The sequence below is a fragment of the Coturnix japonica genome, chromosome 3 (assembly GCF_054131305.1).
Source record: "Coturnix japonica strain WE chromosome 3, WE-NBRP24, whole genome shotgun sequence".
Taxonomy (NCBI): Eukaryota; Metazoa; Chordata; class Aves; order Galliformes; family Phasianidae; genus Coturnix; species Coturnix japonica.
This window is the reverse complement of record NC_140665.1, coordinates 30,667,888-30,694,250: the sequence shown is the minus strand read 5'-3', so window position 1 is coordinate 30,694,250 and position 26,363 is coordinate 30,667,888. Positions and strand designations below refer to the sequence as shown.

At 46.9% G+C, this 26,363-nt stretch overlaps 1 protein-coding gene across 8 annotated transcripts; it reads right to left on the bottom strand.

Moving 5' to 3' along the window:
• Nucleotides 1–64: 64 nt before the first annotated feature.
• On the bottom strand, nt 65–26,301 carry XPO5 (exportin 5). Of its 8 annotated transcripts, none has more exons than XR_014944682.1 (34): nt 26,121–26,301; nt 25,791–25,912; nt 24,884–24,956; nt 24,156–24,293; nt 23,665–23,847; nt 22,619–22,660; nt 21,732–21,758; nt 21,225–21,410; nt 20,473–20,549; nt 19,952–20,051; nt 18,905–18,988; nt 18,351–18,476; nt 18,007–18,097; nt 16,432–16,560; nt 15,721–15,836; nt 14,642–14,797; nt 14,191–14,232; nt 13,474–13,563; nt 12,680–12,879; nt 12,157–12,256; nt 11,707–11,888; nt 8,053–8,155; nt 7,269–7,369; nt 6,638–6,734; nt 6,001–6,137; nt 5,570–5,667; nt 5,013–5,059; nt 4,505–4,599; nt 3,609–3,671; nt 3,129–3,211; nt 2,572–2,679; nt 2,254–2,391; nt 1,958–2,122; nt 65–1,661 (listed from the first exon to the last, which is right to left on the bottom strand). XR_014944682.1 is itself a non-coding variant. In XM_015857658.3 (33 exons), exons 1-33 carry the CDS (start codon nt 26,223–26,225, stop codon nt 1,518–1,520), a joined length of 3,663 nt encoding a protein of 1,220 aa, XP_015713144.1. In that variant the 5' UTR covers nt 26,226–26,301; the 3' UTR covers nt 65–1,517. The 8 variants fall into 8 exon arrangements, 4 of the variants coding, with proteins under 4 accessions (XP_015713144.1, XP_015713145.1, XP_015713147.1 ...); XR_014944683.1 differs by having other exon boundaries at nt 8,053–8,152; XM_015857658.3 differs by lacking the exon at nt 8,053–8,155 and having other exon boundaries at nt 13,474–13,581.
• Nucleotides 26,302–26,363: the final 62 nt, after the last annotated feature.

Sequence of the window (26,363 nt, the reverse complement as noted above, 5' to 3'; positions counted from 1 at the left end):
GCACTTTCTTTCTGGCAGCTGGAGCGAGGAAGGCTGAATACAAACAAAGTCATGACACCGTGGGTATGAAACTGGAATAGCTTTACTGACATTCAGAGGTGTAACACAACTGGTTCAGAGACAGCTTTAAACATTCCTACAAAAAAAAAAAAGGCTCTAAAAACCATTTAAAAAAACCCCTTGTGTCTAGCATGAAGTCACAGAATGTTAAAAACCTCACAACACAATAAATACACCCAGCCTTTGCTAAGAGCCAGGAGCCACGTCAGCTCAGAGGTTCAAAATGTCTGAGGCCAGGAGGGAAGTAGAGGGTGCAGGTGGAACAGCAGGGGCAGGAGGGTGTGTAGATTCCCAAGGCACACTCATCTTTTCTGCATTCTAACCCCCTTCCATCCCAAACTTTTCAGTCCCGTCTGTCCTCGCAGGATTTATTGGTTCTTCTTGATGGCAAAATGAGCTGAGCCTCGCAGCTCCTGTGCCAGCATAAGCGTATGCTGAATGAACCATTTGTCATGTCAAGAAGAGCCAACTTTGCAAACCGGAGTCACCTCATCTGACACCTTGTTTCTGTTCTGGCTGTTCCCTGTAAGCTGCAGTATAACCCCCACTCCTCCTGCCCCGCTGCATTACCTCTGAGAAGTACCAGGCTGGGTGAAACTCCTGTCGCCTCCACAGCAAGAGGGTGAGGAGATCCCATTTGTTTTGCAGGTGCTTCAGGTATTGGTCCAGATTTTGTGTACCCTGCACTGGCCATCATCAGGGCGTGGTAAAAACAAAACGAAACAAAACATCTGTCCTGCTCCCCCTTAAGGATATCCAAGAAAAGCTAGCACAGAGTCAAAGCCTTTCGTTTGGCTATGGGTAGAACAAGTATGATCGTATATATATACATATGTATGTATATATATGTGTGATGGTGCCTGCCTCCCACAGAGGAGCTGCACCTTAAGAAGACTGATCTCAAGGAGATCCTAGAGCACTGCAAGGCTTCCTTGGCACGCAGCCCTCAGCCCAGCATCCTGGAAGAGAATGGATCCATTAGAACACGAGTCCAGTAGAGACAAGCATGATAGGCATGACAGCAGTGCCTGATGGATCCTCTGCAAAGCCTGGCTACCAGCACCTGGAGAAAGATGATGGTAGCCCCTTTTCACAAGCTGCACTATACCTTGCACTAATCCTAAACCCCAAAGGATGAAGAAGTGGAGACCCAAGGCTATAGGATGACCATGTTTTACCTAACAGTCTATGGGCTCAGCTCCCACCTTGCAGAGACAAAGGTCTAAAGATGCTCATCCAGTGTAGGGGAGGGGAAGGAATAAGAGAAAGCTTAACAGACTGGATCAGATGCCACCACAGACCCCATCCCATTGTAGGGAGGAGGATGGGACCGGACCTGTAAGGGGCTTTATTGAGACAAACGCTCGTAGAGGTGGTGACAAGGAGAATCTAGTGTGGTTACTATGAGAAGAGATGAAATACAAAATAGGGAAGGAGATGGCTGCAGCATCCCAGGCTCAGGGTTCAAAGAGCACAGTGAGATCCTCTCCATCCTCATGTGTCTCCAGCACATCTGTCTCCAGTGATGGCTTCACCTTTTTGAAGAGAGATGGGAGGTTCCGGATATGAACCTCCTTGCGGAACTGCTCCCCAAGTGGCTTCTGCAGAGGACAGACAGACATCAGTCATCAGCACCCTCATGCCTCCATCTTCACTAAAGCCCAGGACCCACTTGATGGATTTGTTCAAATGTTTCCCTACCCAGTTCCCTACAGGCACCTTTGTGTAAAGGTGTCTCAGTGAGATGAGGGGGGAAATAGTCAGAATCTGCTGCGACAGCTCCTTAGCTGGAAAGGGTGGTGGACAGGGGGAGGCAAAGCAGCCTGACTGCCCCGATGCTTCTGCAGGCACAGGGATCATTTGAAACAGGCTTGTTTTCCCTCAGGATATCACCTACCCCAATGCAACCCGTTATCAGGCGTTTGAAATGATCTTTCCGGCGCTTGTCTGCCACTTTCTGCAGCGTTGGGTTAAGAAGCTTTGAATCAAACTGCTCCAACGAGTCCCTCTGGATGTCTGGGATCTGCTCCATCACCATCTTCAGCTCAGCGTAGTGAGGACGCTGCAAGGAGAAGTACAGTCATCGCAGCTGCCCTCCCTGAGGGCCACTGGCTCCTCTGCGCCCCTCTAAGCAGACAAGGGATTTGCTTCCCACCAACCCCCAGACAAGGCGGCACGCTGACAGTTTCTCACCAAAGCCTCGTAGATCTGGAAAGCCAGATGGACAAGAGCTGCCATGCAGCCATCGTGCTGCCCATGGATCTGTAAGCCCTTCAGCACGCTGGTGAAAAACCAGGACACGGCGTCGGGCAGCAAATTGCCTGGAAGCACCTGGGGAAGAAGCACCGTCAGCATACGATATGACACACGATTGCCCTCCTACAGCTGTTCAGCCTTCTCAAGGGACACTGTACCCAGGGGTGAAGCAGCCATGCTTCTCATTCCCACTACATTCACAATTTCCTCTCCCAGTTCTGCCACAATGTACCCGTACCTTCCTCCTGTACGTACCTGTTTGAGCAGCGGCCAGCAAAGCTGTGTTGTGGTTCTTTGGCAGGACAAGGTGTCTTTCCAGGACAGGGATGCATAGGCAGTGGTCATCAGAGCAGTGCAAACATCCTGAGAAAGAGTAAGAGGAGTAAACCAGTCAAGAGAGATTTCCACCTCCACCCCCAGCATTTATACCAAAAGGGAGCCAAAAAGCAAAACAAAGACTCTACATCCTGTGTGCTAATGCTGCTCCAGCTGGAGGTGCTGACAAACACCTAACAGGCACCACAAGGTGCAGCAATTGTTCCATCTAAAGCCAGGAGCCCAAGACTGGGAGGCAAAGCCAGGAAGTGCTGACGGGGCTGAATGCCCTCTGCCTCACCTAAAGAACTGCTGACACACTGTAGCTGAATGTTACACTGGATTCCAAGCCCTGAGTGTTTTGTGGCCTCTGCAACAATTAACACAGCCCTCTGAAGTTCCCTGCACTGGGAATGCTGAAGCAGACCATCTGCACCACAGAGATGCATGACAAAGAGTGCACAGGAAGGATGATGGCAATGGAAGCGTGCTCTTACCTCCTGCTTCATCAGACACTTTCCAAGCTCTGTCAGCTCTGCGCTGGCAGGAGGAGCCACATCTGTGGCCATTGCTTCATCATCTGCACAAGGAAGAAGAGCAGCACTGTGAATGGGGCCTCCGGGGGACAGAGGAAGATCTGAGCTGTGAACCCCGCACCTACTCTGTGGGACAGGAATTAGCATCTAACTAGCTCCATCCAGCTCTCAGGAGTATCCACGCTTCAGCTCAGCCCCCCCCTAGGCCCCTTAAGAATCAGCTGCTCCAACGTGCTGCCCCATAAACCATATCACATAGCACATTCACGCTTAGGCTAGGCTTTGTTTTTTGTCTGTGGTCTCCACAAACACTGGGCAAAATCTGAGCTGAAAGCTGCCCACCATCATCTCCATCTACAGGCCAGCCTCCCCTTTTAACAAATGAGAAAGGTGTCTGCGTGCACCAAAGGGGTGAGAAGGCAAAGGTGGGCATTTACTCACCATCTCCATCCACAGCAACAGAAGTGTTATGCTCAGCACCTCTCTTAGCAACACAGCAAACAGCTGCAAAAACAATTGTTAATTGAGCAGAAGAGTCAAGATGAACATGCAAAGATGATCCCACATTCTTTAATGGGCTCACAGTTGCTTCAAGCTTCCCCCAGGTCTCCCTTGACCTTTCTTCTCACACAGTATCTGAAGAATTTGAAAGCACAGCAATAAAAGCCAAATACTGCACTAATTGGGAGGTCAAAACGACCCACTCAGAGAATCGTCCCACGGTGGAACCTGCTGTACGGGAGCTGCTTCAAACTACTAAGAACTAGGAATGCACAAGATCCTTACTAGCCTAAAACAAGAGAATAGCAGCACTGTAGGGCTGATGAAGAGATACAGAGCTGAGGAGCTGTGAACTCTATGTGGAGTTAATTTTCCCTGCCTCTCTGCTCAAAGCCACACAGGCAAAAATTCAGCAGTGGAGCAAGGGGAGGGAAAGAAAGGAGATTGTTTGTGGGGAGAGATGCTTCTGTCAGCAAATAAACACCCCATACTCAGGCTATCCATGACTTGATGTCATGTATCTGGCATCAGGGCACAGAAGGCAAATTCCAAAGGATGACTGGATTCCTATGGGGACAGTGCTGACAGCATAGAGCCCTAACTGTTAACAAAGCAAAAAGGAAAGAAAATTCCCTTTCTTCTGAAGGTTTTAATGTAATCTCTTCCCAGGTTGATGTAAGATTCTGACAGGTCTGTTTCACACATGGCTTCTAACGGTTACATTAATTGCTGCTACCTATTACAGCTAAGTTTGACTGTAAGCTGGAAATCCTGTAGCTCCTTTCCAGGTCAATCATCCCCGAGCATAGCAGTGAGCCCAGCTTGGTTTCACTTACTGATGAGATCCATGACTTCTCGGGTCAGCAGCCTGACCAACTGCTCCTCAAGCATCTCCTGAGACTCAGGGTTGTCATCTGCAGCATCATCCTCACTGAAAATAACAGGTTTTTGTGTGAGGGGAACCAGTGTCTTAAAGTATCCCCCCTGCCCAAAGCACTGGGAGTCAGTCAGCATCACTGTAAACAAAGGGAAAGTGAGACCACGGACAAGTTAAGACCACCACTCTCTCAGCAAAGCGGGGAGTACTGAGATGCAGCTGTGACCAGGTTAGGATGGGCTAAACCAATTCCTTACTAACAAACATCATCATGTAGGAAGTCCAAAAGCGAAACCAGCCAACTGCAAGCTCAAGTCAGAGCCCCAGAAGAACCGGTATTTTTCAGCTCCCTACTGGGGAGCCCTTCTGGGCTCTTTTGTGTGCAAAAGCCTAAGTGAAAGACATAAATAAGCTCCATCCCACTGCCCATCTCCCACTTTCAGTACTCACTGAGGGGTAAAGCTTACCAGAGAATGCTTCGCTGGTTGATCACTTCCCATTTCTGAGACAATCTCTGTTGAAGACCAAGACACAAGAGAAGATTCAATAGCTTCCTAAGAAGAATCCACACTGCAAAGAAACCCTACTGCAGCCTTGCTTGGAAGCAGCAATAGCCTTCAACAGAAGCACAAGAGCTTTAAACACAGCCCAACTTTGAGTGGGACAAAAACTGTGATGGACAGCCACAAAGATGTGTCTGTGTTGACACAGAATCCAAGCGAGCTGTCAAGAAAATGTGGGGACACAGGCAAAAGCCTCCCGCTTCCATGTTCTCATGGCTGAAGTTTGAGGATCCAATAACCAGCAGTTTGAGTTCACAGCAAGGAATGCTGTGGGAAAGCCAGAGTTCGAACATCTAAAAATCCACTCCACAAAACTGCATCGAAACATTCAGTACTGAGGCTCTGCTCTTGTCTCTGCTGACTTTGGGGAGACACAGAAGCTCTCACACTCTGCTTGCTGCCAGCTGCTACAAGGAGTTAGGGCTGCCAAGAAGCAACCATCGATCAATCTGTTTTCTTACCATGTGCAGATAGGTGAAGAGTGGTCCCAGCATGGGGCAGACGAGGGTTTCGTAGTATTCTGGAGGGCAGGAAAGTACCATGGGCTTCACAAACACACCTGCACAGACCAGTTAAGGAAGAGATGCAGCACACACGGCCTGCTGCTACACTGCCCAAAGCAGCTCGTTCTACTAGGCCAACTGACAGCAAGCTGGGCTCCTCTGGGAAGGCGAAGGGCCCGCTCCCTCCCTCCCACTGCCAACAGCTACTCACTAAACAGCACCTACAGGGCAGTGGGAGGAAATGGCATGACCCAGCCCAAGTGCAAAATGACAGCTTCTTCCTCTGACTGTTTTGTCCTGGCCACACTTAAAATAATATCAGCCACCAGGTGTTCAATTTACATGCTCAAAGCCTCCCTGGCCGGCCCAAGGCAGTGACAGAAGGATACGGAGCATAGGGCGCAATCTGTAATCAGGAATGTTGTTGAGGTTGATGAAAGCTGAGCTGATGAGCTGGGCGGCGAGACCCTCAACTGTGTAGAAATCCTGTTGCATGGATGGGCCTGCATTTCCCAGTATGTGGAAACTGCAATGAAGAGCAGGTTAATTGCAGCTGTGCCAGAGAACAGGTACCCTGAGAGTATGACCTGGAAAGGCTGCAAGAGCTGTCACCTCGAGATTACATATTTGCCACGGTCTTAAACACTATCAAGTTTCTTAAACAATATCAATTTTAGCATAATATCTCTTTTTTCTTTTTGTTCCTGGGATATCTGCAGAGGGACAATGATTCAGTGCGCAGTTAAGTAGTAAAATGCACTTTCAAGTGTTGATGGATGCTCACACATGACGTGGAAGAGCTAAAAAGCAGATGCACTTTTTGGGGTACATTCTCTAGTGACTGTGTTCTATGTATGTGGTAGGCTACAACCACCAAGTGTAGATCACCACTGCACCCAGCACTTGGATATTAGAGAAGGCAGTGCACGTGGAAAGCACAAGACTGTGCACATGTCAGCACCCAGCAACAGCCCATTGTTCCAGCTGTGCAACGTTGGATTGTGTTGGGGTATCCAGCGCTCTTACCAGTTATCGTAGAGGGTACAAAAGAAACCCTGCATCCTTTCTAAGACGGTTTTGTAAACAGGAGAGTCATAAAGCTCCAGTAGAGGCTGAGGGAGACCTGTGGGGAAAAGTCAACTTCAGCTGCACTGCTGAAAGGGGACCAGGACACCCCTAAGAGGGCAGATTCAAGAGAAATGCTTTACACTTTTATCCACAAGGCTGCTCTGTTCTGATGGGTTGGAAGGGCTTCTGTGTTCAGACTATTTTAAGAAGGCTTCAGAAGTCTGTTTAGTAAGTCACAGGGCCATACTGCAGGACTTGGCTCCTACCCTTTGGGGCAAGTTTCTGCACTCACTCCTGCTTGAGCACTACTCAGAGGCAGACATTTACAACTACCCCAGACTCCGCAGCCTTAAGAGCCACACTGCACAGACTCCTGCCCAGCTGGTAAACACCTTGGTGGAAAGCCCTTTATTTCCTGCAGAAAAAATAGGTTTGTTTGAGACTAGTAGTTTTCCATTTCAGCAGGTTCAAAGCAGAACTGAACTGCAAACACTGTGAAAAAGCTGGCTCTCCAGCCCCCATCAGCGGACTACTTTCTCAGATAGCCCCAAAGAACCTGCCCACACATTCCTAAAGAGAAGCTCCTTACCTAGGATGGCGTTCTTCTCTACCTCCAGCATGTCTAGGGCTTTTGCAAATGTTTCTCCCAGCTTAGCCACCATTTCTGGCGTGTAGAGATTGTTGTGAGTCCTGAAACAGAAGAGCATTTGGTTTATATTCATTTGGGTCAACCCCTTTTGCCCTTGACAGTGGGATCCTCTCCTTCAGCTTGTGAACAGCTCCTGAAGCAGACGATGAGGAAGGTGAGACCAAGCACGTGTGCATGGGATCCCCCTTCCCCACCTGCAAAAATACTGGGGAAGCTCACCCCATAGAGACATGGAGTGACTCCACCTCATGTCCCAAATCTCCTGGCAGCCCCTTCTACTTATTTCGGCAACAGCCTATTAGCTTGGCCAAAGGGATATGAATGTGCTTTAAAAACCGACAAGACACAGACTCTGTCATCTCAAGAGATCTTCTGTACCTAAGTCCCCTGCAGAGGGAGGGGCCGTTTCAGCTCCGAATACACACACTGCCCCTCAGGGATGGGTCACAGTCCCCAGAATGGCAGGCGGCATTGGAGGGGCTCTAGGGAGAACACTGGTCCAATGCAGGTGTTGCTCGTGGCAGACACAGTTGCCCCTGGACAACGCATCCAACTTGGGAACAACTCCACGTCATCAGGAGGTGGCTGTGGTCAGCTCTCCGAGAGGGACACCAATTCCGCCACAGGTGGCCGGTTCTTGCCATCCAGGCCAAAATGGGTCCTCTCTTAGCCAGGGCACTGACACGCAGAGCTGGACTCGGTAGGGGGTGTCTCTCTCACCTACCTCTCTCCTTTGAGACCTCAGACCTCCACTCTGGGTGTCGCCAGCTGCACACAGCACAAATCCTGCAGCCTCCTCCAAAACTGCAATGCCATTGTACCTGCTGCTAGAGGTGATCAAGGGCAACTCAGTATCTCCCCCTAGAGCAGCGTTTCCCAAAGCAGGGGGGATACATGGGAATGGCTGGGGGAAGGGAGCGCGGGTAGACCTCAGGATGTTCTCAGAGTCTCAGCTTTCACTCATGTCTTAATGATTTTTTGTTATAGTGTTTGAAGGTCTCTGTTGACAATCCTGGCAATCCCAATGCAGCGATCACTGCCTGAGTTTGCAGAGAGCCTGAGTTATTTCCAAAACAACAGCTACCCCATTTTTCTATGTATTTCATACTTCCCTGCTCACTGCACGTGAGGAAGGCAAGTATTTAGAGTCGTAAGAGTTACACAAATCACTTCTTAGCCACTCATACTCTCATTCTGGGCTGGGTCTCAAACCATGCAACAGGCCTCAAAGGGGACAGAAGCTGATTTTTCCCAAGGGAGACCAGGGAGCAGCCCCTCTTCCAAATGTTTGGACAATGCAGTTTCGATGACTCAGAAACTGTGCATTTCTGCTTGAAGCTATCTGAAACCTAGCCACTAAAACCACCTCTCCTCCTGTATATCTCCTGCTGCCCCCATAGCCACTGTCGGCTTTGCCTCGTAGAGCACGCAGGCAGTGGGACAAACTCAAAGACTGCAGCATTGTGGGGTGCACCCTGGGACCCCACTGCTCTGGCCTCAGCAGGAAGGTCAGACAGTCGCATCCTGAAGATCTCCCTTCACATTTTAGCACGGTCCCCTTGGTAACAGAACAAGGCTGATCCGTCAGCTCCCCATGGGAGTTAAAACAGCATCCAACAACCCTTGTATGCGATGGAGATGTAGCCCCAAGACATGGTCCAGCCAAGACTCATCAGTGTGCAGCACTCCTGGGCATCCCACACACGGGACAGTGTGGAGAATCAAAATTCAAGAGATGTTTTACACTTTAAGCAAAGGATATTGCAAGACTTCAGGTCATGTGTTTTCTGACACGGCCACAGCTCTGCTGGAAAGAGTGACTGATGCTTAAAGAAGTGGGCTTACAGGCTGAAAGATGAGTCCTTTGGAATGGTCTGTGCTTGAAGTCTTGATTTAGACCTTGAGTTGTCTACACTGAAAATGCTACAGAATCCCACCAGCACTGATGCCTTGATGTTGTCACTAACACATCAAGAGAAGGTCCAGAAAAGCCTTGGTGCAAAGAATTCGCTTCTTCAGTCCATTTGTAAGAGAACGAAAAACAATAAAAAAACCCCAACAACTGAAAACACAGGTAAATCCCAACACAATGACGGTACCGTGCTGATCAGTTAATGTAACTGCTGACTCTGGAAGTGCCTTCATCTAAAGGCAAGATTGAATTGGTGATCTGAGACTGTAAGTTGGGTTTAAACCCAAAAGAGAACCAGAAGAGAGAAAGCAGTTGGATGAAATGCTGTACCACACAGGGAAAGAGAATCATCACTCAAAAAGCTGCAGTGATTAACAAAGCAACTTCAAAATCATTCAGCAGACACAGCTACTGAGATGGCTAGACACTAAAATACAGGCTGGCAGGGGAAACACCATGCTGTCCATGCCACTCAAAGGTAATTTATCTTCCTTATTACCTGGACTATCTATCATTCATCTTGCTTTTCTGTTCTCACCATCGAGCTACTTACTTTGGCCAAAACCCAACAGTTCAGCAACTTTCACTGCTTCCATCTGCAAACACAGCAGAAAAATGCCACACAGTGTCCAAAGTGCAGCAGACCCAACTGCTCTGCCTGGAAAATGCCCTTTTTTGCATCCTGGTGCCTGACACAGAGTTCAGTTCAGCTGTTCAGAAGGACCTGTGCAGCTGCTGCTTGCAGATTTACTTATGCAGCAGCTAACACCATCTGCAAAGGGACTTCCAAACCTGCTCCCCTGCATATAAGCAGCACTGGACTTGGATGGCACAGAGATAAGAGAAGCATCCATCCCCTTGCAGTAATGCAACCATGTTAATTAATGCATCCTCAATGCAGGATGCTTTCAGCCAGCTGTCCTCCATGTCTCTGTATTTTTCATCTGCTGACAGGCTGCTGCAAATCCCACGTTCTCTTGCACAGTCTATTTTAAGGATAGCCTGAGCAGTACATGGAAAAAGCACCCAAAGCCAGCAAAGGATGCACCAAGAAACACCACAGCACCAGCTCCTGCTTCTCCAGAAAGACGTAAAAATCATCAACTTTTACAGTGAACACCGCTGAGTTTGCAGTAGTCATATGGAGTGGCCTCTACGTCCAGCAGCAGCCAGGAAAGGCATCAAGTGGAGGATCTCTCAGTCACCATCAGCCATTGGTTCTCTCTGGAGTGCACAGCCTCAAGAAAAGCCTGGATACATCTGAGTGAAGTTACACAGAGTGAATGTTGCATGCTCTAGAAGAAGCTGCACAAAGCTCCCACTGCTCAGGGTGGTACCCAGCCTACTCTACACAACCTGCCCCAAAAGCTCAGCCTTCCATGATCAAATGCAAACCCATCACAAGCACTGCTCCTCTGGGCCACAGCCATAACAAGATGGTTCAGTCCTGCCCACAGGCCAAGGTACCACTTGATGAGCTATGTGGAGCTATGAGATGAGAAGCAATGCTGGAAATGGGCCAATACAGCATGTGCCTGTCCTACCTGTCCAGTGTGTTGCTTCTCGTTGGAAGCAGCAGTCTTGAGCTCATTAGTGACTATCAAATGTAGCTGCCTAGACACAGCATGAGTAATAAGGGCCCCCTCCTCACAGATTTGGGAGCAGAAATATCTCAGCGTATCAGAAAAGGCTTTTTCTCAACAGACTCCTGCCAACGACAGACCTTAAGTTTCCAGGTAAGCAATATGTAGCATTATCTAACAGAACAGCTCTAGAAGCGTTATGCCAGACACTGGCAAAAGCCCACTGTCAGCAGTTACTCCGAGACTAATTCCTGATTTATAAATGTGGGAATGGTGTTATTCTGGATTCTTCTTTTCTGCCTTATGTTTCTCCCTCCTCTGACTGCCCTAAATGTATAAAACACCAGTGGTGTGCAGAGAGTAACTGCAAGGCAGCAACAGCTTGAGAGTATGTATTGATCACTGGTTTCAATAGCAGGCAGTGTTTTAGGAAACTGACATTCACATTCAGAAAACCAGCTTGATTTCACTCTGAAGAGAGAACGACACAAAAAGGATGTGATGAGAGCTGGGACTGCCCTGGTGGTGGCTGGAGAGGTGGCCTGGCAGGGGCTGAGGGCAGAGCAGAGATGTTAGTCAAGTAAAGATTAACTGTGTGCAGATATATATCAGTAAAGGTGGGGGAGGCAACCCTAGCCCAAGCTCCCATTGGCTTTAATGGACTCTTGTAGGCCAGGCCAATGAATGTTCAAGAAGGCTCCAGTTACCCCAGTGCTATTCCCCACCACTAACAGTCAGGAACAGTACTTGGGCACCTGCACCAGCCTGCATTCCCACTGGCTTCACTGAGGGAACATGCTCTGAGCATACAATCTATTTATCACAGCTTAGCTTTCAGAAATTCTTAAGCCAACATGAATGATTTGAAGTCAAGTTGACCCACCTTATAAGAGCAAGTAAGTTGTCAAAAAGCTTCAGGACTTGCTCAGTACAGGGATTGCGGTAGACTGGACTTCCACTGGGCAAGTACCCGACCAGGAATCCTCCAGCTTTTGCCTCCTCCATAGCTGCAGGCCAACGAGCTCGTTTCACAACTCCCAGAATGGTGTACACACAAAAGCTTATCTGCACCAAGAGATGTGAACAGAGCATATTCAGTCAGAGCACAACTTGAATAAATATGTTTTCAGAGAAACCCATCATCATCCCATCTCAAAAACAACACTTGGCATTACTTAAGTAAGCATGGGATGCTTCTACCTAAGGATGACTTAGTGTGCTTCACTTAACAAATGAACATGGTGACAGGAACAAACTTTGGTGGTTTCTTTGCAAGAGAAAACAGCAGGTCCTGTCTCTCTCTGGATAATGCCTTTCCTGGTACAATACTCACTCTAGAGCGGTTCAGGCCACTAGGATCTTCCATGACTGGATCAGCAATTTTGTTGTCTGCACCCACATAGGAGATAAAGGCTTCAGGATCCGAGAGAACTCTAGCAGCAAAAGACAGCACATCTCTTAGGGCATAGGAACACAAGACCTTTGAATCTTTTCATTGCCGCGTCAACACTTGTAAATGCCCAGCTGCCCAGGGCTGCAGGACAGCACAGCTTCCCAGCTTCATCTGGATATAAGCGAAGATCTTTTACATCTCACTTTCTGCAAATACTTTGAGCATGCTGGCAAGCGTCCTATCATTTTAAACCACTCTTCCCCAGCAAGATTCAACAAACAGCATTTAGACTCAGCTAACAATTTTTAAATGTCAGGAGAGCTACTAGCACACAGTGACTGCCCCAGAGCACAGGAGGTATTTAAGCATCTCACCACCTTCTTTTGGTATGTAAGCTCTTTACTGGGATACCACACTATCTCTGTAATACCTCCAACTCAGAGCTCTGAATAGTGACCCATACCTCTGCATCTCTGCGGAGAGCCATAAGCCAGCAACAGGGGCCATGAGCTCCTCCAGGAAAGCTTTCTGCCGCTCATAGTCCTTGAACTGGTTGCTGATGAGGACAAGTGCCTCCATAAGGGCACACTTTTCCATCTGTGTCAGAAGTAGCTCATTGGAGAGCAGCTGCTTCACATGGTTGTACAGCATCTCGAAGTTGGGCTAGAAAACACATCCAATTGAAAAAGTCATGTATTTGGTGTGGAGGAGAACAACCGGGGAAGGCAGGGGGAAAAACTCTGGGGTGTACTGTGCCATTCATAACAGCTGGAGCAGCGTGCCTAATTTTTCTCTACACAGGAAACGCTCCATCTCAGCCTCTAGTGTTTCTGAATGTTCAGCCTACAAGAACATCTCTTCTTCCCAGCCCCTCTATCATCATCCTATAGAAGATACACCTACCAGCTCTTGATAGCTGCTGCAGACAAGAACTGTCTTCAGCTAAAGAATGAACTGAGACTAGCATAAATAAGTGGTAAAGCAGAAACTCAGTGAACAAGTCACATAAAGTGAACCCAGTGCTGCTTGCCTGTTCCTCACCATCATCTCCTTTGGATTTAACTTAGCACTTCACTATTCAGCTTCTCAGGCAGAAAATTGTTGGGATTGTGGTAGGGCAGGATGCAGGGAATAAAACACCACCACTTTTGTGGCAGGATTGTTTCCTTGAAGGAAAACGGAGGCTGTTTCCAAGGAAACTGAAGATCCCACAAAATCCAGCTGAAATTGAGGCAGGACAGAGCTGAATGTACATACCAGGACAAGCTGAGGGTAATCCCGACACATCTTTATGATAGAGGAGCATGCATGCCTTCTCACATTTTTCACTGCTCGAGTTCTGGGAGCCTGGACAGACACAACAAACTTCAATGCAACAAAACAAAAGTTCAGAAAAATGCAGGGTATCTTCAAGAAACAAACGTATTATGTAGAGTTTTCTTCACTGTTGAGTACACATAAAAAATAATGCCTAATGTTTCCACACACACCCCAACCGCACAGCAACTAATTTGCTCTGAAGCTGTAGCCAGCCCCAAAAGCCCATGTTCTGACAAGCTGCACTCCAGGATGAGGATGCTCGGGGTCTTATTGACTTTATCAGGATTAAAAGCATCCCCCTTAGGTAAAAGGCAGCTTTACAAACATTGCTCATAGTAATGTATACCAGCCACTGAAATCTACCAGCAGCTAATGAATACATTTTACTCTCAGGAGGAGCAGCATAGACTTGAGGACACAGTGCACTGGCCTCAGACCACACCTTTAGCCATCTAAGTTTGCGAGTCAAAGCTTGTAAGGCTATGTCAACCAACAAAAGATCATTCAAGTCTGGACTCCACAGCCCCCTTTCCAGAAGCAGGGCTATAGCTGAGAAGCTACTATAGCAGAGTCTGCAAATTCAGCATGCTCTTAAATAAAATGCAATCTGATCCAACTGTTATAGCAGATAAGTAGAGATTAATTCAGACATACCTTACTTTCTTCTACAACTTCAAAGGTAACTGAAGCAAACAGCTGTGAGAAAAGGAAGGAAAAATCCTAAAGCTCATGTCATTTGCAAATAATATCTATCAGTTTTGGTTGTTTTGAGCTCAACAAATAGATCACTGACTTTGGAGTGATTTCATTAGTCAATAAGGAACCCCTGACAAAAAAGAAAGACTAACCATCATCACAGAGAAACCTCAAAATAAACCATGATGTTTACTGTACTGCCTGCAGTGTACACTTAACATTGAGATTTAAAGCTAGAAACTGCAAAATTTTGTTATTTGACACTGTTTCAATTCAATCTGTTTTACTGTTTTTTAACACAACAGATTCCCTAAGAGGAATGTCAAGAGGTTTAAACTACTCCAATTGATAAAAGGGCCACGGTTCCTTAAAAACCTACTTGATTTTAGCATGGTCTGCAAGTACCTACCTTGGAAAGTACTTGTGGGAGGTATTCTGGTCGGTAAGTGACAAATGGGAATAGAGCAGAGACATTGGTGAGCACACAGGACAGGATGAGAGGATCCTTTGTTTCAAAATTAAGGACAAGCTGCAGTAGATCTATGCCATCATTCACTGGGATTTCCTACAGAGGTGGGGATGGGGAGGGAGGAGAGAAAAAGAGGAGGAAATGCTCACTGCTTCAGCCTGTTGCACATACCACAGAACTCCTAAGAATGAGGTTGAGTTGCTGGTGCTGTGATATCAGGCCTCTCAGATGAAGGCAACTGTTCTCCAAAGTGGAAAGAAAAGCAATGCAAACCTCAGTTTACCTGCATGCTATGTACACTTGTTGACAGAAGGTGGATAGCAAGCACTGGCATTGCTGCTAGAGCAACCTTGAAACATCCATCTGAAATCCCCAGTGTTGCCTGTATCTCTGGGAAAGGCTATTTTCCCCTCTCTGGCTCCCAGTTTTCCTTTTAACTATTCAACAGATTCCATGCTTAACCAACTACAGCAACCCACGCAAATACATTATGGTGATTAGAATAATAAAGTGTAGTCTAACGGAACAAAAATCCAACCAGTCTACATGAGACTATGAGGAAAAAATGCTTTCTTTCTGATTTGCCTTATGTACAGAATGCAGAGAAATTTCACCTGATCTCCTGATCTCCCACTACCTCAGCATGAATTTACCTCACTCAGATAAAAATACAGAAAACAAAAGAAGAAATGGGTCAAACTTGAAGATGATTTAAAAGAATAAACTTAAAAAATGTTTGCTTAAGCAGCCCTCCTCTAACAAGGCACTGTGTCAAAGCAGGCCATCTCCAGTGACTTCTCACGGCACACCATCCAGAACCAAAGCATATTGGATGCAGTAAGCCAATGTGAGATTAGTCCCATCTAAGGAAGGGTGAGAAGGACTCACTAATGTTTTTTCTGCATGGAGGTAAATATTAATGACAGTGGTTTTAAGGACAGTATGGCTGACAAAAACCAACACCATTTAAGTCAACCCAGAACAAGGCAGGAGAGCAAGAGAACACGTGGTTCACATACGTCTTTATCCAGGGTCCGAAACATCTGGCTGATGACACTCTCTGAGAAGAAGGTCATGGCATCCCACTGCACAAAGGATGGAGAGAAGATGGAGCAGACACCTTCACCTGTCTTCGCTGAAAGGAAGAGAACAATGCATCTCTCATCACGTTCCTCTCCTCATGCACAACACCAGGCTTATAAGCTCCCACACCACATCATTTTAGCGTGCCCAACTATTTCTGTCACACAGCTCCGCCTGTAGATGTCTAGCAGGGATGTACTGGAAGCAACTAAGCTACTCCAGAGCAATTTGCCTTACTGGGGAACCTAAGACACAGATGTCACCGTGCCTTTGTAGAACACAAAGCTGCCTTCCTTCAAGGTGACTGACAGAGAGATCCGCCAGTCAAGCAGAACTCTGAACAAAACTAGTGCTACAGAGACAGCAAGGCCCAAATAATTGCAAAACTGTATCAGAAGGAAAAATGATATGTGGAGAAGGAGCTTTCCTGCTCACCAGGAGCTCTGCAGTAGCTATTTCAGAAGCAGACTGCAAACAATAATTTTTCAGTTTGCTTTTGTTTTTAACTTGCACAGACCCTGAAAGCCTGAAAACCTGCTGCAGTCTCTTGACTCCCCTCCAAAAGAAAGAATGAAGAAAAGCCAAAGAAGTTCCTTCCTGGCTTGAATTAAATGTTCACTTTTTTCTTTTGTTCCCCAAATACTTACAGTTCATGGGTCCAGTATCAACAGGAGCTGTGAGCTGGTACTTCAGCCATTCCCCAGCCATTTGGAAGCCAGTTAGAGGGTCAAGACGACAAGCCATCCTCATCACTTCTCCTTGCTGGGCTCGGAAAGCTGCAGTGAAGGATGGTGAACCTTGTAACAAGCTGGTGCTACAAATGCTCCCTCCCCAAAGCTCACCTGCAGCTTTGCAGACCTGGGAACATTTTTGTCTGTTGCTCTGTCAATAGCTGCATAGCAATCTCAGATAAACAGTGAGTAAACTAGCTATAACAAGACGAACATTTGTTTTCAAAGAGATATAAATGACTGAAGGGCAATGGATTAACATAAAAACAAACTCAATTCAAGTGCAATTACAAGTTACGAAAATTACACTAAACCCAGACTTAATAAAACTGAGTCTCTGCTATTCACTAGAAAAATAACCCTTAAATGATATGTTTGCTGCTTGCAAAGCATTATAAGACACGCAGATATCAAACAGATTTGATACCTATTTGATGACTATCACTTGCATCTGCTAAATGCACTTTTTTCCCCACATTATTCAACTCACCCCAGTGCAGTGACAGGTTCTAAAAGCTCCTAAGCCAACACTAACTCAAAAAGAACAAACAACCCACCCCAAAGCAGGAAGCCTTGTTTTCACTTTCAAAGATAGGAGCAAAAGCAAAGTCAAGACAGGTATGTAATTTGTCCCAAGGCATTCCAGGACAAGACCACACAAAAGGAACAGCTCTACTCACTACAGATCCAGCTTGCACTGTTCAACAGTATCATTCTACTTTATGTTTCCAATAGTTCCACTTTATGTTTCAAGCCAATTTTCACGTGCATCTTAAAAAATGTCAAGACCATTTAAGTCCCCTAAACAATCTCAAATCCCATCCCTGCACATTCAGCCTTTTGATTTACACACAACCAGATTAATTACAGCTAAATAAAATGAATAATCTAATGAATGATACAAAAATGCAACACTCAGACATAACTCTAAAAGATAATTTAAGTAAGAATCAAACTACACCAACCAGAGACAGCCAACCTCATTTAGAGGAATTAAAACACAAGAAGAAAGCAAATGCAAAATAATTACAACCTTCTCCATCTGCTGGTTTAGGATTATGATTAAGATCAGCTATTCTATATGCTCAATCCTTGCCATCAGTACTGAACCAAAACCTCCCTAGAAGGATCAGGACAGACTTTCTTTCTGGAATGACAATCTGTTATAAGCTGCTTTCCTTTCCTAACTTGAACAGGACTCCAGGCCATTTCTTTTCCTTATCTAGGTCACCACAAGGCATATCTTCAACACTAAATGCTACTTGGCCTCTCAGCTGGCCAGTAAGTGAAATACGATAGAGAAACCGTAAGAGGAAATGCCTGAGCTTCCATGGGAAAACCCCAAATTCATTCAGCTCCAAGTCTGAGGCTGAAATAGGATACAACTGGAAGCTGACCAAGCCTACACAGCAGTCTCCAAACTCAGCCAGCAATTGAAAACAAGAGGAAAGGCACACACAGCAACATCCGCAAGGAGTGAGAGCAACTTACAGTTGAAGAAGGCATTGAAGTCCTCGTCGCTGTCAAAATCAAAACGAGAGTATTCACAACTAGGGCTGTCTGTTTTAGAGGGAAAGCCCACCTGGAGATACAGTGGACAAGAGAGGAAGAGAAGCTGATCATCACAGCTAATGCCACTTCAAGGAGATGAAGACAGAAAGAGCAGAGAGCAAAATGCCAAGATGGAGCTGTTTGCTCAGCAGCCTGGGATCTTGCCCTCAGCAGAGACCACGTCTCTGGCATTCACACTAAAAATATCTTTTCTCCCTCATAAGCCACAGGCCATGTTCACATAACCATTTTCTCACACCAGTCTGCCCAGAGTTCCCACATACCTTCACAAGGTTGGTCATAGATGCACGAAGATACTTGGGGATCATAGCCAGCAACAAGGGGTCGCGGGAGAGAACCTCGTGTCGAAATAGGGCTCCCCATGTAATCTGGGTGGAGGAGCACAGAAACTGGATGGGGAAGAGAGGGAAAAAGAACAAAATGGAGAAGGATTTCAGTACTGCGATCTCCACTGCTAACATTCCAGTGTTGCAGTCGGTAGGCAAGGACAAACTACACTGACTATTTATGTGAGGCCAAGGCACCCTGCAGGCTCAATCCAAACTTTCAGAAAGGCAAAAATCTCTCCAAATAAATACCAGCGTCAGTTGCAAATACTGCACCAGATTCTCCACTCAGCCCTTTTCTGTCAGATACCATTGCTACTGGGGTAGTAAAGGAGGAGAAACCACTCAGTCTTACAGTTTGTTATCTGAAATGGAGAGATTGGAAAGCAATACCAGGCAGAAGAAGTTCTACTGCCTTCCATAGGTTAGTTTAATTATGCTTTCACACATTCTTACAGAGACCTACACAAGATTTTTGGTTGTTTACGTACCTGGCTGGAGTGAGTTGTGAAGGCTAAAAATGAGTCAAGGTATTTTCCAAAGTTGGCGGGTGTTTCCACTTCAGAATCTGAGCCCTGTTACAAAGACAAAGTTTTATAAAGGATACTAACTACATGTCACTCTGGGTTCAGAAGTGGCATGGGTGAAGCAGGATTGCTTTGGGTAAAGCACGAATGCTTATATCCAAGGCCATAGACTAAAAGAAGAGGCAAAACAATAGAACAGCGAGGTTTTTTCTGCAACTAGCAGCCTAAGGAGCAGCAAATTCTGTTGACCAGCTTGGGGGTGCTGCTGACAATACCATGTTCATTTTAAGAGCAAAGGGTGACTTCTCAAATACCAAATTCATAACCACTGCTGCTGTCGCCAAGTATCAGCTTTGCTCCCACCCATCAGCACCTAAACTGGAGACTTTTTAACCACAAACTGCAAACATGCAGACACATCCAAAGGATTTCACTTCCATTCCTCCAAATGGCTCCTGTGTTGAACAGGTGAACATCTCTTACCAGGAACTTTCTGCTAAATTTGTCAGGAAATTTCACTCGATGCCATAAAATCAAGGTTGTGCTGCTCCTCACTAAGATAACACAACCCAGCGCCCTGGAGATCCCCATTCCGGAGCTGTACAACTCAGTACCTTCTCTCGCAAGTGGATCAGTGTGAAAGGATTCAAACCCCTGTTTCATTACTTCTGAATGGACTAAGAACCCACACTGGAAGTAATAGCTCACCATTTGTTTGCTGCCCATTCTTGCTAGGGATCCATTCTCAATTTGTTTATTTCTATTTTTCATTTTCCCTCTTTGTGAGAATTCTCTGCTCTGTTAGATTCGCACAGGCTGGCTATCTCAGTCCCCTCACAAGCAGTAGCTCTCAGCAAGTCTGCCTTCCCTGCTATAGAAAAACCGTGCTGAACCGGGGGAGCAGGAATTGAGAAGTCAGTATAGTAACCACAGTAGCGGTGTGCATTTTCATCTCAACACTGACACAACTGTCCTTGCTAGGATTGCTGCTGGAATTCAGTAGAGACTTACTAGCAATGCACACAGTTGGCTGCCCAGTGCACACAAAACTTGGCAAAGTCTCTTCAAGAAAACATAGTGCTTCTCCACCAGACCTTCACCATCTGCTGTCCTGGGAACGAGGAAAAATGGAAAAACAGGGTCACAGTTATTCATGCTGTAAGAACAGGTACACCAACTATCTTGTAGATAAGAGAACACTAGAACTATTAGATTCTATAGAGGTGGGTTTTTCTTTGCTATTACCATAAAAAAAACTGCCACATTGACAACTGACACTTCTAAAACTTTCTTTCTTTCTGAGTCCCTCTGATCCTGATTTCTGGCTAGCAGAAGAAGCTTGGCGAAGCAGATGTATTTACCCCACTTTGTCCTACAATTTTGGATCCGAAAAAAAACAGCAGTTTTTCAGGGTGTTTTTTTTCCTTTTCTTTTAAGCAATGGTTTTGTTGTCTGCTTCCCCAGCAAACTACACCTAGAAAGCTATTAGTACACAGTTCTGTTTGAAAGAATCACAGCAGGATGGTACTCACTGGGCAGCAGAGAGAATGTAGTGCATGGCAACGTCTCCAAATAAGACCATCAGAGGTTTCCGATCCTCCAACTTCCCCTGTGTACAAAGTAAACCAAATGCTTTGATTAGAGCATAACTAGTTATTCCCATCTGCAATTGAGTCTGGAAGATCCTCAGTTGTTCTTTCACCTGGAGAGGAGCTTGCAACCCACAAAAGGATTTCATTAAAAACTGTAACAAAAATAACTAAATAACTAAGGGTTCCCTTAATTTCAACAATCCCCCCCCCCAGCAACCCCATCACAGGAACTTAAAAATGAAGGTTTGATTCTCTGACATAAATTCTTCTTCACTGCAGACCGGCAGCTGATAAATACTCAGCCTTGACACATAAGCTGCTTGTGAATGTATGGGTCAAATCACCTGCTTAGATCCTGCTGCCATTGATCTGAGCTTCTAGATGACACAGCTAGGTGACAGTGTTTCCCACTTCTCAGTTGCAGAAAATGGAAAAACTAAAGTTAATGGGGACCTAAAACGCTGAGAGGGAAGCACAGAAGCTGGAGCATTCCAACAACTGCTGTAAGCGTTGTGCTGGCATGGCATTCACTACAAGTGTCACTGACTCAAAGCAGTCAAATTTTAACTTTGTTTCCTTAAATAAAATGGCGAAGACATCATTGTTCAGTCCAAAGAATTATATAGGAGGTGTATACATATATACACATATTTAGGAGGAAAACAAAGAGGAGCTGAGGAGGAAGAACTCACTTTTCTGCTGACAGCAATTAGGAGACACTCTGCTGCTCCTATTTGGAGCTCAGGCTCGTTCAGGAGCAGACACAACATCTCCAAGAGCTTGCAGTTGTCCGCTGTGATGTGGCTCAAGGCCACCCAGTCAATGTAGCCAGCCAGGGTGTTGAGTGCTGCTATCCCCACACGGCAGTTTGCTTGGGCCTGCGAACAGAGGCAAAAGGTCAGAGCTAAGGAGAAACACCAATTCCCACCTAAAACCGTGCACTCTCTAAAAAAGTTGTATCAGAAACTGTCCTGAGAAAATGAGGAGGCAGGAAAAGGGTCCAAGTCCCCACACAGAGGACATCAGCTCAGATCATGGCATTTTTCCACTTAGTTTATCATTCACCTCTCAACAATTTCTACAATGGGTGAACAAACCCATCTGCAAGTAAGAGATTCAAAGCCTAGGATAAGCCTGTTTCTAAACAATCTTGATTTTAAGAATGACTAATGCACTAAACCCTGAACAGCTCCACTCACCTTTGGCTGCTGAGCCAGATCAGTCTTCTGAAAAAGAAAACAACAGAGAGATGGTAAATGAGCAGCTACAAAACACGCTTATTCCCAGCCAGTGCTGGATGGGCTTGTTCTCAACAATGCAGCCAGATGCAACTTCGTGGATCAGCTCCCTAATGAAAGAGGCTGCAACAGCCTCCTGCTCACATTGTTACAGCCATCATAACCACTTCTGCAGCCCGCCATCAGGTCTTCCAATTGCAAGTTAGGCCACAGTTTACTTCTCATCCAAAAGATGACATTCCAGTCAGCAGGCACCAGGGAGACATGAGGGACAAGAAGAAAAGGCATTCTGGTGCTTCCTGGAAGCTACCAGAGAAGAAGGTTTTGACCTTTTAAAGACAGAGCCTCCGATGACGCTGGTGGCTTTGATCTACCAAGATTAGTTTCTGAAATGGATGAGTAATTTGTCCATAGTCAGAATGGAGCTGGAAAGAGAGCTGGGGCGAGAGCTTACGGCCTGACTCCCAGTCTCAAACACTTGACAGTGGCAATGCACCACCTGCATCATATTACCTGCAAACTGCAAACGCAGTTTGAGCTCCTCACACAGACAAGTTTTATTCACTTTTCAGATGCAAACGCACCATAAGAATTTCTTCTGTCTGCAAGGCTTCGGTTTGGAAACTGTCCATCAATGCATTCTGCACATTTACTTGATGTTAATTTGGTTGTGTCCCAAATGTTTCACAACTGAACCACTATTGCAGAACCACATATTTAAAAGCACTGCAGATGGCACTCTTGGGGAAACTGTCCATCATCTCCCCAGTCTCAGTGTGCTGGTAGGTAACTCAACACCCAACCCTCAGAGTTTACCCTGTGCACAAACATCCCAAAGATCTGCTAACCTGTGGAGTGGTGAGGGCTTCTTGTTCCTGGGGTGCTCCAACCTTGCCAATCAGAAAGATTCCACCGTTAGCAGAAGCAGCCACACTTCAGAACCTTAAGCACTGCAATTCAAACCTTACCTGGAAATGCATTTCAACCAGGCTAAAAGACACACCAGGGTTGCCCACCCACCATCATAAACTGCACAAAAAACGCCTTGCGGTACAGGAGAGTTTGTTGAGCACAGCAATGTATCAGAACAGAGGGCAGGTAGTACGTGTTTTTTCACCTTCCTAGATTCACATTTAAAAGCAACTCTGGATTCCAGTTCACAGAACAACAACAAAAAAATCAAAAACCAAAAGGAAAGTACAAGAGATACACCTAAGGAACCTATTTATAGATTGGTTTCTGAACTTGCTTCACTCCCTCAAATTCACTTCCCTCACAGAAGAACAGAGTGGGGTAGCATTTGCCTTCACTATCCATCCTGACCAACCCATATTCCTCTACATGAGAATTCAGGAAAAGTCTCTTTAAACAAAAGGGCAGAGTGTTCCTCACCACACCTTGGCAGAAAAGTGCCTCCTGACCTGAACTCCAGGAAGAATGGGCCAGAGAGGCCCACATGCATTGCTGAGCCACCAGAAACTCCTACATTTTGGTGCATCGACACAATCACAGCTGCAGCAAACAACGGTAGATGTGTGCCCAGGACAACAGCTCTTTACCACTGCCTGTTACACAAACCACCCCAAATCTACCTGTTCCTGCCACAACTCTTTTGGCTAAGCTGTGCACCCCAAGCGTCAGCCAGCTGCACAGTCCAGCACTCAGAAGGTACGCATGCCATTTACACTACAAATCCAAACCATTGCTGCAAACCCTATCAGCCTTTTGTGCTATAATCAGCACAGCCTTCCCTGGGCATGGCAGATCCCTGCCTCACACCTACAGCAGCAGCTTTCAGACAGCTTCTACACTTGCTTCCCAAGACTTGTGGGTTGCACCCCAGTTCCCAGTTGCCTCCAAGTACCAACTGAAGCCAATGAGAGGAGACGCTCACCATGCGCCTGTACTTGTTGACGTTCTGCTGCAGGGTAGACAGTAGGAAGCTGAAGATCTTCTCCATATTCTGGGTGAGGGTTTGCTGGATATCTCGCCGCCGCTGGGTAGGCAGGGTTTGGAAAGTCACCACGTCCTCTGCCAAACGTAGGAGGATGAACATCACCAGTTCTGTCTGAGTTTCCTGATGGCCCAAAATGAAACACACTCCGTGAGCACAGTTGAAACATTAAAATCCCCAGAAGCAAACTCAGAGATATAGAAAGCAAACACTGTGTGAAGATTTAAGTCACATTTCAGGAAGAAAGAAGAGTCATCTCTCTCCCAAAACTCCCTCCTAGAATAACAATCATACAGGCACTCCCCAAGCCTGTCATCAGCCTGCCTCCCTGCCCCCGAGCTTTCCTGATGCTTTTCTCACAGTGATGGAAGACTGAAACCCTCCTGAAAACCAGGAGAGACTGGAAGAGGACAGACAGCTGTGGTTCATACCCCTTGCTTGGAGAGAGTATCCAACTCCTTCAGCATATCAGGCCAGTGCTGAGGCCATTCCCGCTTAATCATCTCCACCACAATGCGAGACAGAACATCCTTGATGTGACTTTCCTCTTCTAGAATGCTCTGAGTTCCCTATTAGAGAAGAGGAGCAGAATTACACACACAAGCAAACATGAGGCACTTGTAATTCCGACACAAAATTGCACAGCGGATGCAAATACTCTAAACAACAGAGAACAAATGAAAAACTGCACAGGGTCAATCTACATCCCAGTTAATTCGAGTGGCACTGCTACTTTCCATAGCATCCACAGATGGAGGGATGGGAACCAAAAGGAATTTCCTCAAAGGGAAATCACTCGGTCATGACAACAACCACAACTGTAACGTAAACATGACTAAGGGAACAGCTTCAGTGCCCTTGCAAAGGATAAAACACCTCTGTTTACTGAACCTCTTTCTAAGAAACCAGAAGGAGCTTGTACATGCCTCACAGGCTCCCGCCATGTGAGGTGACATGGCTAATACTGATACTGGAACAATCAGGGATGCAAAGCAAGAGAGTAATGAACTCCAGACTTGAATTCAGGTTCTCGACGCTAGAAAACAGGCACCTATTCTCCTGTTTGCTCCCACTTTCTACCTCCAAATGAAAAAACCATGCCTCAAAGACCAGAAGGCACACTAAATATGAGACCCATCAGATACCAGAAAGCACTTACACTGGATATGAGACCCATGACGTTATTCTTTAGGTAAACCTTTTCCAGACGAGGCATGTTGTTCCAGCGGTACCTGATCAGAAGAGTTCAAAGAGATGAGAAAAAGGGCAGTCAAAACGTTTAAACATTTCCAACTTGACTCTCATTGGACTGTTTTACCTAAAGTGGAGAGGATGGGACCCTACAGCCCACCACTGCCCAAACCCTTAATGAAAAGGTCACAGAATCACAGAATTGTAGGGGTTGGAAGGGACCTCTAGAGATCATTGAGTCCAACCCCCCTGCCCCCCTACACCATGTCACACAGGAAGGCGTCCAGGTGGGTCTTAAATATCTCCAGAGAAGGAGACTCCACCACCTCCCTGGGCAGCCTGTTCCAGTGCTCCGTCACCCTCACTGTAAAGAAGTTCTTCCACACATTCATGCGGAACTTCCTATGCTGTACTTTCATCCCATTACCCCTAGTCCTATCCCCACGCACTACTGAAAAGAGACCAGACTCACCACTATGGCCCCCACACCTCAGGTATTTATAAACCTGGATCAAGTCCCCTCTCAGCCTTCTTTTCTCAAGGCTAAATAGACCCAGTTCCCTAAGTCTCTCCTCATAGGGGAGATGCTCCAGGCCCTTCACCATCTTAGTGGCCCTCCACTGGACATGGTCATGACATGACAGAACTGCTGCCGGCACCTCTGGGGTCAACACAACTGGAAAGCAGCGGCCAAGCATAAAGCACCAGGGCTGCAGAGAGGGCCCTCAGAATTGAGCTGCCACAAAGCCTCTTTGTTAGCATGGAGAAGGCTGAAGGCCTGCGGATAACCCCATGTTTACATGTGGCAACGAGGTGAGCTAACAGAGCTCCCCAGCCCGCCCCACAGCCATTCCCTGCCGTCCTTCAGCCCGTACTTGACCACATGCTCCAGGATCTGCAGGCCGAAGTGGCGGACGATGGCCGTCTGCGTCTTCTCAGCCAGCTTCAGCCCGCAGGGCACGCAGATGGGGCATTTCTCCTTGAACTCCTCGCAGAACTGCCGATGGACACGGACACACAGACACACACAGACACAGACACAAACACAGACATATAGCCATCAGACGGACACACACACACACATATATAGCCATCAGACAGCTGTAGGCCCCCAGCCCGTCCCGCCGCCTCCCTCATCCCCACGTACCCCCTCAGCCCCCATGGCCCGGCCCTGAGTGCACCCTCGTGGCCGTAGCACCTCGTACCTTGAGCGCCTCCAGGCGGTACCGCTGTGTGGAGGCCGGGTCCATGATGACGGTGACGGCCTTCACCAGCTGCTCGCACAGGCTGCTCACCTGCTCGGCGGACATGGCGGCGGCCCCGCCACACACCTGGCACCTGCGGCCGAGAGGAGACGGCGCTGCGTGAGGGGGCGGCCCTGAGGAGGAGGAGGAGGGAGCACGCGGCGCACGCGCCAGGGCACGGCGGTTCCGCGCATGCGTGCCGGG

What these genes read in the sequence shown, in the direction of transcription:
- XPO5 (XM_015857658.3), bottom strand. Translation starts at nt 26,225, where the DNA reads ATGTCCGCCGAGCAGGTGAGCAGCCTGTGCGAGCAGCTGGTGAAGGCC. An exon ending in TCACAACTCACTCCAGCCAG is followed by an intron (nt 18,477 to 18,904) that starts GTACGTAAACAA and finishes TTCCCCATCCAG; the next exon opens with TTTCTGTGCTCCTCCACCCA. An exon ending in AACTTACTTGCTCTTATAAG is followed by an intron (nt 7,370 to 11,706) that starts GTGGGTCAACTT and finishes CTTCTGTTTCAG; the next exon opens with GACTCACAACAATCTCTACA.